Raw genomic sequence first — 14,295 nt, forward strand, 5'->3', positions numbered from 1 at the left:
TTCAGTGCAGTGGGTACCACTTCTATTAAGTATTTACTCTCAATCAACTAAATGCACAGTCTTTCGAGACTGACCCCTCTTACAACTGATCATGATTGGCGCTTGAATTCAAAGCTGAGGATGTTTGATATCATGTTTGCATGCTAGAGTTAGCAGCAACATCTTCCATAATTTTCCTGAAAAGGAATTTTGACTTTACTCTAACTCAACAACTTAATACGGTTCATCAAACATTGGGTCCATGCAAGAAACATAAAAGCAAATCCGGCGAAAACTTGCTTGGAGGAGTAAGAAGTACCCCTCATCATTTTTCTGTTCTCTAGTCACTGCGCCGTCATCCTAAAAAGGTGCGGGGTTTAAAATCTTCGTTGAAAAGCTTGTGGTGAGAACATGGTTTTTGCCACTGAGAGATATCACGAAACATTGCAGAATCTAATGAGTTCATAGCTTTCCGCTAAAATTGTACTAAGTTGTAAATAATTTGGTGGTGCAAACTCTTTTTCTTCGTAAACTTGAAAATGGAGCAGCAATCCAGAACCTGAGCAAGTTTGTCTTTGATTTACCGAATACGTTGTGATTAAAAATAAACTTAAATGTACTTAAATTTTTAGTCCTGAATTGCAGAAAGTTTGGTCATGAAAAGCCGAGCATCTAGTTGGATTTCGGACTAAGAAAAGATTAACGCAAGAGTAAAACAAACAAGTACTTTAGACAATATCATGACAACTTGTCATCGAGCTATACCGTGGTGTATATTTCGATCTGTAAATAGAGCTGACCTCCTTTGTATTAGAATTTAACAATATTAATAAAATCAACACAACACCTTTTTCTCGTCAAGGTAGCCTTTTGAACGAAAGAAGCGTTTATTTTTCCCTCCGAGAACAGAGGACCATTTCATTATCAATGGAGCTTTTGTTTGGAGTACAGTAGAAAAATCAATAGCAAGCGGAGAGCAGCTAATAAGGAATTTTCACAGATGAATGCACTCTGAATTTATTCATTTCTTTCTGATTATTTATTTCTTTTCATTGGTTATTTGCGTGGGCAAGAATTACAGAGCGAGCTGCCAAAAGAGGCACTGTGCACTTTTTTTTTGCGATGATTGTTTGGCTCTGATGGAAGTTGAGTCAAAATGGAGCATGAGACAAAACAAAGTCCTGTTGCAGTGGTAATTGCCTTCACGTTGGTTTTGTTGAGTGGGCAATGGACAAATATCGGAGGTAATTATTGCTTGGGCTTCGTCATTGACACTCTTGCATACGTCTTTGACACTTAATGATAATAGTAATATTGCATCGTAATCTAATCCTCATGGAATTGAACAGTACTACTGTTGGAATTCCAAGAAAAAAAGATACATTTTCGGTGTGATTGAACTTCTTTCTTCGACGCCCACAACGTCTTAACTGAATTACTGACAATTCCAATAATTCAAATAAGGACAACCCGCAAGTTTCACCATATCAGGGTCCGACGTGATAAACGTTCAAACCGCATAACAACATAGAATATTGAATCAGCTAGAGATTATAGTTCACAGCCAATTTATCGCGTCTGCCTTACTACTTCACCGGTTGTCATGTTCCAAATCAAAGAAGATTTCATTTTATTTCTATTGTAGATCTTTTGAAAGTCCATCACGGGATAACAATGCACCTAGTGTAGTACAAACGGATGTTTATTCGTTCCGCTATTTTGTCAAGTGAACTATCGTTAACAATGGGCCTGCTTTAAGACTTAAGTGGTTGGCGGTGATTGACCGTGGATAAGAAGGAATAAAATGGCAAAGCATGTGGCATGAAGTTGTTGACAATGAACAACTTTAACACTGAAGTCGATTTGAAGTCTGTACAATGCATCATGTCCCGTTGCACGAGAACGATGCTGAATTTTATATGCCACTGTTATTGATCGAAAGAGATGACAAAATATTTTTCTCGAATTATATGGAATATTTGGAACCGCAGCTAAGTTTTTCCTAAATCATACGCTCGTCCAGGTTCCAAGGTTGCTGAGGAGGCCACAACCTGAGTTCCAATCGATGCCCCGAATTCGACATCAGTTTTTAAGATGACAGGTTGACAAGTTCAAGTGGAGAGATTGTAAGAGATGCGATTCGATGAAGGTATTGCTGTGTTTGCATAACAATACCTTTTCTCCGCATTAGTAACGGTCTTCATTAATCGTAATAGGGATTCTAATATGTACTACGTGGTCGTAAACGAGAACACCTAAAAACAAGAATATCATTGGTAAAAAGAAGGAAACTGCATAATTGTGCTGCAGCACACATATTTTCGCCAGTATTTTTGCGGACGGTACTCTGCTCATCAACGTCGTGAAATCACCAAATGTGAGATTATGAAAAATGCGACTTTCTCATTTTCTAAAACCTCGTTTGCACTGGTCAGTTTTTGTTGACAAATTTTCCTGGTGGAAAAATTGCTCGTATAAATAGAGCACAATAGAACACTAGCATGATGACGCCATTTGACTACAAGTACCAGAATCCTTCAGGTTTCTGAAACGGCGCTAGTACCAATTTATTTTTAGGGGCTGGTCGTTTATTACCTGTGAGGGGGAGGGGACGTTTTGCGAAAGCTTAGAAGATTTACAAACCCCACTTCACCTTTAAATGATGCCCTTTCACTTTTAAATGACCCCCATAAATTGAACATATTGTGAAAGTGACCCCTCCCTCCCCCATCCGAATAAGTTTAGCTTGAGAGTGAGTCGAAGTTTACCATATGCTTAATATTTACAGTAGTGTTAAAAGATCGGTGTTTCATACTATTCGCAGCTGTTTATACCACAAACCATGGCACGAACGATCATTTTGTATCATCGGAAGTACTACTGATTATTGATTTGCATGCTAAACGTAATAATATGTATTTACTGTTACTTGACAGGTTGCATTCTGTGAGGCTTTGATCTGAACAGACTAAACAGATGAATCGCCATCAGCTCCAAAAATTATGCAAAGCAATGTTCTCAGATGTTTCAGTTCGCGTCTTTGTGGTACGCAACCACATCGATGCCGTTCGTCCGGTCTAAGGTGTCTAAGGTCGAAATACGTTTAACATTCACCAGTTGAAATAAGTTACATTTCAGAGATTTATACAAAAGCACTACATTTTAATAAGCATCACACGTCCAATTCGCCCGCTTTCACCTTTATTTGGGGTCAGCAGTCTGCAATTAAGCGTAATACTAAACAACTTAGTGTGATATCTACCTTTGTGCATCAAGGCGACTAGCATTTGAAACACCGCTTATACAAGCATGGCGGGTCACGATCTCAAAAAGCACTGCTGGGGGCTAGCAAGTAATATCTTTCTACAGCAACAATGGAAGTAGATTCAAGAGATGTAGAGAGGAGAAAATGCTCCAGATGCTTGGCTAGTCTTTCGCTGTAGTTTCACTTTTTCGAACGATTAATATTATACCTTACATCGATTTCTTCGCCTATATAACAGGAACCCATTTCTTTATACCACTTGTCATAAAATGACCCCCGGTGGTTTCTCTGGTGTCTTATGACACATAAAGTGAGAGACAAACACAAACCGTGGGTTCCATTCCCGCCAAGGGCAAAAACCAATTTTTCGGATGGGTGTGTCGAAAGGTAAAAATGCACTGTATGTGTTCGTCTCTGCATAAGCAGCCTAAGATTCGCATTACTAGAGAGCGTGTAATAATTAATTACTAGTGGGAAGATGACCTTTGAATGAAAGCGGTGTTGCGTTACAGGCAGCCGTTAAGAATTTAACTCACCTCTGGTGTATTCTTGTGCGTTTTGGTGCTTATTTTACCGTTTCGGGAATTCCGTGTTTTCACTGTTCTAAGACGAAGTCAAGGCTGCACACTAAGATTTCGACCATAGTCAGCTCATAGGTGGCGTGCGCCTTAAAAATCCATCCCAGCCGCGTTTTTTTTATTTCAAAATTGGTCACGGAGCTTGGGTCCGAGGTCAAATTAACTCCACCTGATGAGGTACAGTCATTTTATGTACAACACTTACCCCATCCCCACAGCGGCTTCTCGAACAGCTCCATTACGAATGACGCTGTGGGGATGGGGTAAGTGTTGTACATGAAATGACTGTACCTCATCGGGTGGAGTTAATTTGACCTCGGACCCAAGCTTCGTGACCAATTTTGAAATCAACAGCTGTTATTTTCATAAGCTATCGTGGAATTGGAAGCAGAAAATGCTCATTTTCAGCCAAGTGCGTGGGGATTTTTGACGACGAAACATTCACCGAGGTTTGCAAATGATGGGGCTTTAGCTTTGCGTGAAAAAAATCGCGGCTGGGATGGATTTTCGAGGCGCAAACCGCCTATGAGCTGACTACGGTCGAAATCTTAGTGTGCAGCCTTGACTTCGTCTTAGAACAGTGAAAACACGGAATTCCCGAAACGGTAAAATAAGCACCAAAACGCTCAAGAATACACCAGAGGTGAGTCAGTTTTATTCATTTTATTGAATGAACGTTAAATTGAGCGTTTTTTAGGCTTCATAATCGACGGTATTTTATTTCCCATAGAAAGTCTTATAACGAGTTTAAATTCTCTACAGCTGCCTGTCACGCAACACCGCTTGCACTCAAAGGTCATCTTCCCACTTGTAATTAATTATTACACGCACTCTAGTGACGCGAACTTGGGCTGCATATAGTCTCTGTAAGATATTTATGGCACATTACATTGTTAATTACGACTTAAGACTAAAAACTAAAAAGGGGCACACGCAAGGTACCCATCCGACGAGCTAATGAATGGCAAAAGCTTCTCCCATTTCTCGATTTTTGTTTTGTTAATTTTTCGAGTATGGCCAAACCTTCATCCATAAAGAAATCGCTTCTTCATAAAAGTGGTACTACGACCAAAAAAAAAAAATTGTTTTTCCTTTCGATTTCAAAACTATGTTAACTAAACACTAACTCACCTAAGTTTTAAGTTCTGATTTTAAAAAGACACCTGTTTATTTTAGCTGGAATTTTCTTATTTATTAGTCCGCCATTACTAACTTTAAAATCTTGAGAGAGCTGGGTCGAGGAGAAAATGACGTCAAACACTCACTAGTTTAAGAATGCAATGCGTGTGTACGCGGCCTAATTAATATGCAGCACGGGAGTTTCGGGCTTTCAGACTTTTCAACCCGTGTTTTGCATATATAATAAATTGCGTTTACACGCTGAAATTTTAAGCTAGTGAGTAAATGACGTCATTTTCTCTAGATCCAACCCTCCGAGGTCCAATCGGCCAGTTTTGAACGTGAGTAATGGCGGACCATGAAATCCAAACCATGCACTCAAAATAAACAGCCTTTGGATAAATTTCAAAGCTCAAAATTTTGCCAGTTAGGTGTTAAGCGAACACGGTTTCAAAATCTGAAGAAAAAGAGGAAATGATTTTTTGATCATAGAACCACTTTAACCGGGCTTCAAGTTTACCATCTGCTCTATTACAGCCACGAACTTGACACAATAATTGATAATTCCGTTCAATTCCAGGATGCAGTGTTAAAGAGCTGGGTGTTAAACTGCCAGGCACTAATCGCATTCCAGATAAGTACATGACGTCATCCACACAACTAAACAACAATTACCCAGCCTTCCGTGGTCGCATTGGTATCAAAAGGATAGGATCATATGCTGATGCGTGGTGCGCTTCGGAAAGTGATTCCAGCCCGTTTATTCAAGTGTATTTTGGTGGGTATACACCCATTTTAATAAGTCTAATATATGCCGTTTTCCGCTAATGAAAAGTACAAAGGCCTAAAACTTTTCCGATTTCTTTTTTTTGTTTCAAGCCTTTGTACATTTCTGAATAATATTTAAAAGCATGAGTTTGTTGGTTCTCTACTCTGCTCCTAGACGTTTTTCTCCGGTTACTCCGCTTTGCCCCTTCCTTCAAAAACCAATGTTTGATTTGATTTGACTTACTAATTTAGTTTATTCTGTTTTTGGTTTCCCCAATTATTTCCCCAGCGCTTGAAGACTTGACACTTGAATAAAGATTATTATCTTCACCCCATTCTTCCATTTTCTTTACTTGCTGCATCCACCAGTTCCTCCTCTTCCATTACACTACAGCTTCTCCTAGTGCTACTATCCCTTAACCTTCATGATGTTGATGATTACTTGCCCACTAGTTACTGAAGTGCTCTAAACATTTAGCTACTAGAACTCGTGGTGGTGTCTTACCGATAACTCATCACCATCATACTTACACATATTCCATATCTCATATTTCTACACTGTCTCCCTCTCTGTCTCTCTTCTTCTCCCTGCGCCTATCATTTGTTCTTAATTCTCCCTTACTATGCGTCCTTTCGTCCCCTTTACCTCTTATTTCTTTCTCTTTTTCTGGATCCCCGCTTCTTTTTTTCCTTATAAACTTCCAGCTTAATCCCAACTCATCCTACTATTTCAGGTTTTGTCTCTGTTTTACAGTTCTCTCTCCTATTTCATCCCCCTTAATTTTATGTCTATTTCTTCTTGGTTTGCAGGTGTGTACGTCCCTCTACCCCTAGCTAATACATCCTTTCCTTGTCTTACACAACTGTTATGTATCCTCCCACTCAAATCCTTCACAAGTGCCACGTGATCTCATGTGAATTTGAGCCCTCTTTTTTTTTTCAGAAATGTTAACTAACTTTAGAGTGATCGAATCTGAGGGAGTTGACATCGATGGAAATGACTTGTGGGTTCAAAGCTATGTTGTGTCTATCAGTAATGATTCTGCAAGAGGCTGGATGGATTATGAAAATGGAGTGGCACAAGAGGTAAGTGCTAACAAAAATGCCATTTTTTGCAAAAAAAGATGCAATTTGACGCTGAAAAATCGGACAAGTTTGCGATCTGAGTTCCGATCTGAGATCTTTTATGGATTGAGCAAGGTTTTGTGTTCCGTGCTCCAAATTGGCTCAAAACGCCGCAAAATACCTCTCTTTTTTTTCGCAAAAGAAAAGAGCTCCTAGAGACTAATTCAAGCGTTTTGGACAAGTTTCTCATCTCTGTTCTTTTTCTTTCTTTTTTTTTTTTTATTTGTTTTGTTTTTTTTTTTGTGTGGAATTGATGATTACTACTTCCCTGCGGACTCAGCACCACAGTTTCTTTAGAAACTGTATCCCCTTCATCCGCTGATCCTTGTGCTCGTCGTTTCTACTACGGGACTGAAAATATGGATCTTACCCCCGTGAAAGTGCCACTTACCCACAATCGGATCTGATCCTTGAAAATATAATACTTTCCTCACAGACCATGTATGTTTTTACGATAAGGATTCAACTGTGGAGGGGTAAGTCTCAACTGCAAGAGGGCAGGATCCCTAATTTCAGTCCCGTATTCGAAAAGACGAGCACAATTGCAACAATCGGCGGACAACTTTTCGGCTTTGGAAATGTAAAGAAAATCTCTCTTATTGGAGCCGAAACGATAAGGCTTTCAGGAACCTGATCAGACAGTGAGCAACACAGACTATGCTCTTTTTGTTGGAATTAAAGACGGCTCAGGGACGCGCTTTTCAGCGAAAATTAGGCTTTCGAGTACATTTCGCCGTGAATCACTCTATCTAGCCTTGACATCGTCTTAGGAACATTACCACAGCGTCTTCAAGAACAACGTCCCAAAACAGTAAAATATAAAAATAAAATAAATAAATAAAAAAGAAAAAGCTTGGTTAGACAAAACGAAATAAAAAAAGTGCTTTAACGTTAACTTTTTTTCTTTCATTTTATTGATAAACTTTCGCTTTTTCGCTCCTTTGCCTCGAAACTAACTCGAAAAACAAAAAAAAAGTCGACTTGAACAGTGTTGTTGCTGACGTGACGCTTTTCACAGCCACTTCTCACAGGTAACGCGAGCTTGTACCACTAATGGGTGGGATGGGGGGATCATTGACTCCCCTATTTTCAGGTCACTTTCCAAAAGTTCGAAAAAGGGTGAAAGTTTCCACTCGTTTTGTCCGGTATTAATATATTTCGTATTGCAACTTCCAATTTAATAGTTGATTTTTTTGTTTTGTTTTGTTTTGCTTTTTGGGAAATTGTAATATCACATAAAAACTAAAAAAAGGTGTTTGCTCTGGGAGACCCAAGGATCCTCTTAAACAAAGCCTGTATGTAGCATTCTTGAAATCCAACTAGAGTTTTTTGGTTGTTTGATCATATGTTTCTTATCTGATTTCTGTCTACAGCTTTTGTCCAACACTGACATCCATGCCACAAACGTATCTTCGAACGACTCTTGGGCATATTTTATTCGCATACATCCCAAACGATACGTTGGGAAGTGGGCCTGTATGCGCATTGCTTTATATGGATGCCAGAACGGTAAGAATGGCAGCACTTGCCTTTTTCAATGTTTCGATAAAACGTAAACCTTTTGCACTCGGCTCATGGTCTTCCTATTTGTTCTTGCAGGACAACAATTTCATACAAAATTCAATGATATATTTAACGATGCACCACTCACAAAAGCACCTCTGAATGAAACTCTGCTTTTAGGTAAGATTAAAGCATCGACTCAAAATTTCGTCACAGGAAAGGAAATTTTGTCTTGTTGGCCTTGATGTACCTTGCCTCCTGAACTTCTTCTAACAGGATGTTACGTAACCTCATTAATTTACATTGAAGCAGACTTCGACATTGTCGAAGCTGAAAATTTACCGGTTTATGTACATTGCAGAGCGTAAATTTATGAAGTTGACTAAAATCATATTCATCTTTTTCTCTTTATCTAGTTCTACCCATAGTTGTCTTTTTTTGCGAGATCATAGCAGGATTGATATGCCTTTGTCGTCGATACAGGTTTGTTCCCCTTTGGGAAACTTCACTTCAACTTTGATTTACAAAAACGTTGCCCGCTGATAACAGAGAGATTTCCTTAGTATTTTTGGGGTCTTATGCTCATGCATACAGACCCCTAAGTCGGGAGAGGACAAACCGCGGAGCCCTACTCCATGGAGTACCCTATGGAGTACCCAAATGGAGTACCCTAAAAATACTATTGCGAATGAGTACTGTTGATCCATGTGTAAGCAGCATCTCAAATAGTGCTTACTTAAGCCTTAACACCCATTTTAAACAGCATTGTTCAACAGTATTTATGTCTAAGCACCCATTTTAAAAAGGTTAGCTTTCGATTATTGTTGCGATGGCCGATTACTTCATGTAAGCTAACCTTTTTAAAATGGGTGCTTAGACTTAAAGACTGTTGCACAATGCTGTTTAAAATGGGTGTTGAGGCTTAAGTAAGCACTATTTCAGATGCTTCTTACACATGGATCAACAGTACTCATTCGAAATAGTCTTTTTAGGGTACTCCATTTGGGTACTCCATAGGGTACTCCATGGAATAGGGCTCCGCGTTTTGTAAAAAAGTCTGGCATGAGACTGGGTTCTAGTAATTGCGAGTCATTGTTTTCAAGTGTCGGCTATTGCCTCTAGCGTGTTGTAGTCGTTGTGTATTTAAATCTGTGGTCGTTTTCCCTGTTTTGGGCAAATTTTGAAGAGCTTTCCGTCGCAAATTAGTTGTAATTGTTCAAGGTAAGTTATTTCTGTTTCAAAATTGCTCTGTCGTGCTGTTCTTCGTTATTTCATCCGGGTGACATCGCTGAGTGGAGTTTCCTCGGTGATATCGATACTGGAGTTGTTTACTCACGCAAGTCAACATATCTAGACTCGGCTTGTGTTTAGTGCGGACTGCACCAAAGCTAAGACGCTTTCGCAAGCCCACATTCATTTGCTTGAAAATCCGGTGCGAGTTGCACCACATATCTCACAAGTATCTCACAAGCTCTCACAAACCAGTATTTATCGGCTTGAAGTATCGGTGTGGGTTACACTTCAAACTGAAAGAGTTATAGACTCTAAAAAAGTACTTGCATTGAATAAGAGTCTTGCACTCTCAAAGAATAGTATTTCGTTCTCTTACTGTTGTCTGCTACTAACAGCCAGCATGGGAACCGAACAATCGAACAATACCGGTCAAGGATCGGCTGTCACAACAATTTGTGAAAGCCAAGGATGCGTTTTTACGTGTGCGGGGGCGATTTTGGAATACGATGCTTATGATGTTTCGCTTAAATCTGTTTTACTTGCCAACATTAAAAGAAGTTGTTGGACATTACAAGTCGTGTAATGAGCTGATGTTTTGGTTTACACAAATGATGTGCTACAATGTTTACATCCCATTGCTTATAAGGCAAGCAAATGATGCGGAGGTCCTACAATATTTGATATCATTCATCCAACAACCTTTGTGTCCGCTGACGCTAGTCAAGGAAATGAAACAATCTTTGGCGTGAATGCTGGTAAGCGATGTGTAGCAATGTCACTTACTGCTATTATATACCATCAAATACAAGATAATTCTACTTTGAACAATATTTTGGTTATTGGAAATAATCTATACAGTTCTGTGCGAACAAATGACTATTTGCTGTTAACTGATGTTCCAGACATGGTTTCAATATTTGTTTAAGTGTATTCATTGCAATATAGTGTATTAATGCCAGTAGTTAACAAACAACAATTATTGTAATTCTGTTAAGAGTTTGAAAATAGTTCTAGAAGTGAATTTCTAAGAGACATATATGGACCAATGTTTGATGTCATGAACAAACTTCCAGTAAATGACTCACTATATTGTAATGAATACACCTCAACAAATATTAAAACCATGTCTGGAGCATCGGTTAACAGCAAATAGTCATTTGTTTGCACAGAACATCTTTTAGCACTGTATAGATTATTTCCAATAACCAAAATATTGTTCAAAGTAGAATTAGGCCACAAACTAATATCTTGTAGTTGATTTTATATAATAGCAGTAAGTGACACTGCTACAAATTGCTTTCCAGCATTCACACCAAAGATTGCTTCATTTCCTTGACTAGAGTCGGCGGACATAGTAGTTGCTGGATGAATGATATGAAATATTGTAGGACCTGGATTTTCCCCCACATCATCACCTGTATTTTTAGATATTGCGAATGCTGTGTGTACCATCAATGTTTATTACTGCTACTCCAGTAGATGCTGCTAGTAACACTGTTGGATTCTCAGGGTCTATAGATTTTTACTACAGTGTGATAAATTGTTTTAATCAAATAGCTTTTCCCAGCACCACCACCTCCAGTTATAAACAAATAAACTGGTTCAACATTTTGTGACTTCAGGCTGTCGAGGTTTTCATTTATTTCTAGTCCATGAAAGCACCCTGTTAAAAGCTGTGCATTGCATTTTTAATTATTTAATGATCTAACGGATTGACGTAATTGGTCATCAGATATTCCTCTGGGCTGTTTATACATTGTTATTGCTGGTGGACTGTGATTTCCAGTAGTTTGGGAATTTGCATCAAGCTCTGAGGGTACTTGTTCACTGAACACCTTATCTACTGATGATTCATCTTAGATGAATTCTTGCATATTAATTCTCTTTATAAAGTCAATCTTCATTTGCAGACGTATACTAACAAATAAATAGGTGGTGTATGAAAACTACAAATATGTCCAACGTGAGTTATTACGTTCTGATCAACGTCATTCAATGACTCGTCTGGCCGAGCATCCAATAAATTTGTGTGAGCTAATTATATAATTATCAACTCCGGCTTCCCCAAACTTTTCATAATTGAGGACAAAGTTATGCCTTTGTGCTGGTAATGATGATGAACTTTGTTTAAGTGTCAAGCATTAGCATTCAAGCACCGGGGAACTAATATTGCGGGTCACTGAAAATAGAAATGAAATCAGTTTAGCTTAGATCAAGTCAAACATTGGTATTTGAGGAGATAAGAAAACTGGAGTACCCGGGGAAAAGTTTCTTGGAGCAGATAAGAGAACCAACAAACACAACCCACATCTGACAATGAGTAAGTAAGGGAAACGAACCCGAGCCACATCGCTGAAGGTGAGCTAGTGCATGCTGTCATCACTGCGCCAGCCCTGTCAAGTATACCCAAGCTTCTTTCGTCTGCTTGTTTTTTTTTTTTTTAGGGCAATACATTTTTGCATCCTCAGAGCTCGTCCACCACAAGAATTAAAAGAAAGTACGCCGACGGCAGAGACCAGGGCTGGGATAAAAAGCATCGTTATATATGAAGACCCCCCTCCTTATGAATCTCAAACAGTTTCCTTACATTTCGGTCATGATACTTACGACGAAAGAGATTTGCCCCCAGAAGTGCCAGCTTTCATTGAGAGTAACAAGGTAATTAGACTTTGTATCGCTATCCTCCTATAGCTTTGCCACAGGCAGAAACCCCTAAGGATTTGAGGCCGCTTGACGTCACGATATTTGTCCATCTTGGCTTGATTCAACTGATCAAGGAAATGTTCTATAAAAACTGTAAATCTCAACCTTTCTTTGCCAAAATCCGTTTTACTGCCAATCAGATAGACAGAATTTGCTTACCTTTCATTCCCTGCGTGGTCGCGAGTAATTTGATGAGTTTTCGGGACGCTTTGTTTAAACGTCCTCACGGTCTCATTGTTGACGTCGCATCTCTCTCGCAACTCCGCCCAATAGGAGAATATATCCTCTACGCTTTCATGATAGTCCCAGGACGAGACATTTCTTTAATTTTGCCGTAAATAAAATTGTTTTTCTTTTTTTTGCGGTTCTAAATTTTTATGTCTTTTAGTTTCTCCTTGGTTTCCTAGTTCATTTTTTTGGCAAGGGAGGTTGCACCGAGACATTTAGTGCAAAGCAAATTCTCCACCTTTAATCTGGAATCTTTACAAGTCATTTCGTTAGATATTTGTTTATTAATCATTAACAGAATCAACTTCATCAATTCTGTTCTACCATTTGTAACCATGCCTTGGATTTCGTTGCCTACGTACCAATAGCCCATTTCCGAGTTGCTGCATGCCTCAGTTTCAAAGCGAGTCCTGCTGACATCCACTCAAATGGAAATGAGTTGCGAATTGTTATGCAAATCAAACTCATTTCCCTTACAATAGTTGAGCACCAAGACAAACCGAGACAAACAGCAACTCGGAAATGGCCCATTGGTTTTGGTGTAAAGACTTGCTTGCATGCCCGAGAAAATGGCCTTTAGAGAGCTTCAGCTTCGTAGAGCAAAACAAATGTAATCACATAATCAGCTCCTTTCATAATTTTCTTCTTTTCGTTCTTTTTTACAGATATTTTCATTTGATAGAGGAAAATACGAGCAAAAGTCTATTTTTAGTCACTGGAAGATTGTAAGCATGGGAAAACCAGGACAGATTTCAAAACTTTTGCAATGACAATGTATCTTACTTATTCACCCGCTTCGCTCCCTTTGAAGCATAAGCAATCAAAAAAGCGTCTCCATCTGACTCAATTCTGCGTTGTGCTCTCGGCCTCTTTGCAGTAACTTCCCATTCCACCTTTTAAAGTGGTACTACGACCAAAAAAACAATTCTTTTTTTCTTTGGATTTCAAAACTATGTTAACTAAACACTAACTGACCCAAGTTTTAAGTTCTGATTTTAAAGACACCTGTTTATTTTAACTGGAATTTTCTTATTTATTGGTCCGCCATTACTAAATTTAAAATCTTGAGAGAGCTGGGTCGAGAAGAAAATGACGTCAAAGACTCACTAGTTTAAGAATGCAATGCGTGTGTACGCGGCCGAATTAATATGCAGCACGGGAGTTTCGGGCTTTCAGACTTTTAAACCTGTGTTTTGCATATGTAATAAATTGCGTTTACACGCTGAAATTTTAAGCTAGTGAGTAAATGACGTCATTTTCTCTAGATCCAACCCTCTGAGGTCCAATCGGCCAGTTTTGAACGTGAGTAATGCCGGACCGTGAAATCCAAAACTTACACTCAAAATAAACAGCCTTTGGATAAAACTCAAAGCTCAAAATTTTGCCAGTTAGGTGTTAAGCAAACACGCTTTCAAAATCTGAAGAAAAAAAGGAAATGATTTTTTGATCATAGTACCACTTTAAGCTTAGCCTGAGTGTCGTGCTCTCGGCCCTTCTTGGACCATTCTCTCTTCCGCATCTCTAGTCAAAACAACGAAACATCACAGAAAAAGGTGTAGCACCTGGGTAGATAATGGTAAAGTAATGGATACTTTACAAATATGCTGAATAATATGCAACCACCAAATTGCTTTCTCCTGTGAATAGAAGTCAAAGAGATCCGCGCAGCAATACTGCCAGGGAGCACTTGGCGGCAAAATACGGGACATTGATTCTGGTTTGTCATAACGAGAAGTCACCTGACAGCCATGACAGATCTTGGATAGCTGCTCTACATCTCTATCCATGATTGGC

The 14,295-nt window shown here is 39.0% G+C and overlaps 1 protein-coding gene across 1 annotated transcript; it reads left to right on the forward strand.

The window, feature by feature from the left end:
- The first annotated feature begins 1,094 nt into the window (after positions 1-1,094).
- LOC138055643 (uncharacterized) lies at positions 1,095-13,343 on the forward strand. The gene is made up of 8 exons (XM_068901529.1): positions 1,095-1,223; positions 5,522-5,719; positions 6,653-6,795; positions 8,208-8,343; positions 8,434-8,517; positions 8,754-8,820; positions 12,015-12,228; positions 13,167-13,343. The coding sequence occupies exons 1-8, from the start codon at positions 1,136-1,138 to the stop codon at positions 13,269-13,271; spliced, it is 1,035 nt and encodes a 344-aa protein (XP_068757630.1). The 5' UTR covers positions 1,095-1,135; the 3' UTR covers positions 13,272-13,343.
- Positions 13,344-14,295: the final 952 nt, after the last annotated feature.

The sequence above is a fragment of the Montipora capricornis genome, chromosome 7 (assembly GCF_036669925.1).
Source record: "Montipora capricornis isolate CH-2021 chromosome 7, ASM3666992v2, whole genome shotgun sequence".
NCBI classification, from domain to species: Eukaryota; Metazoa; Cnidaria; class Anthozoa; order Scleractinia; family Acroporidae; genus Montipora; species Montipora capricornis.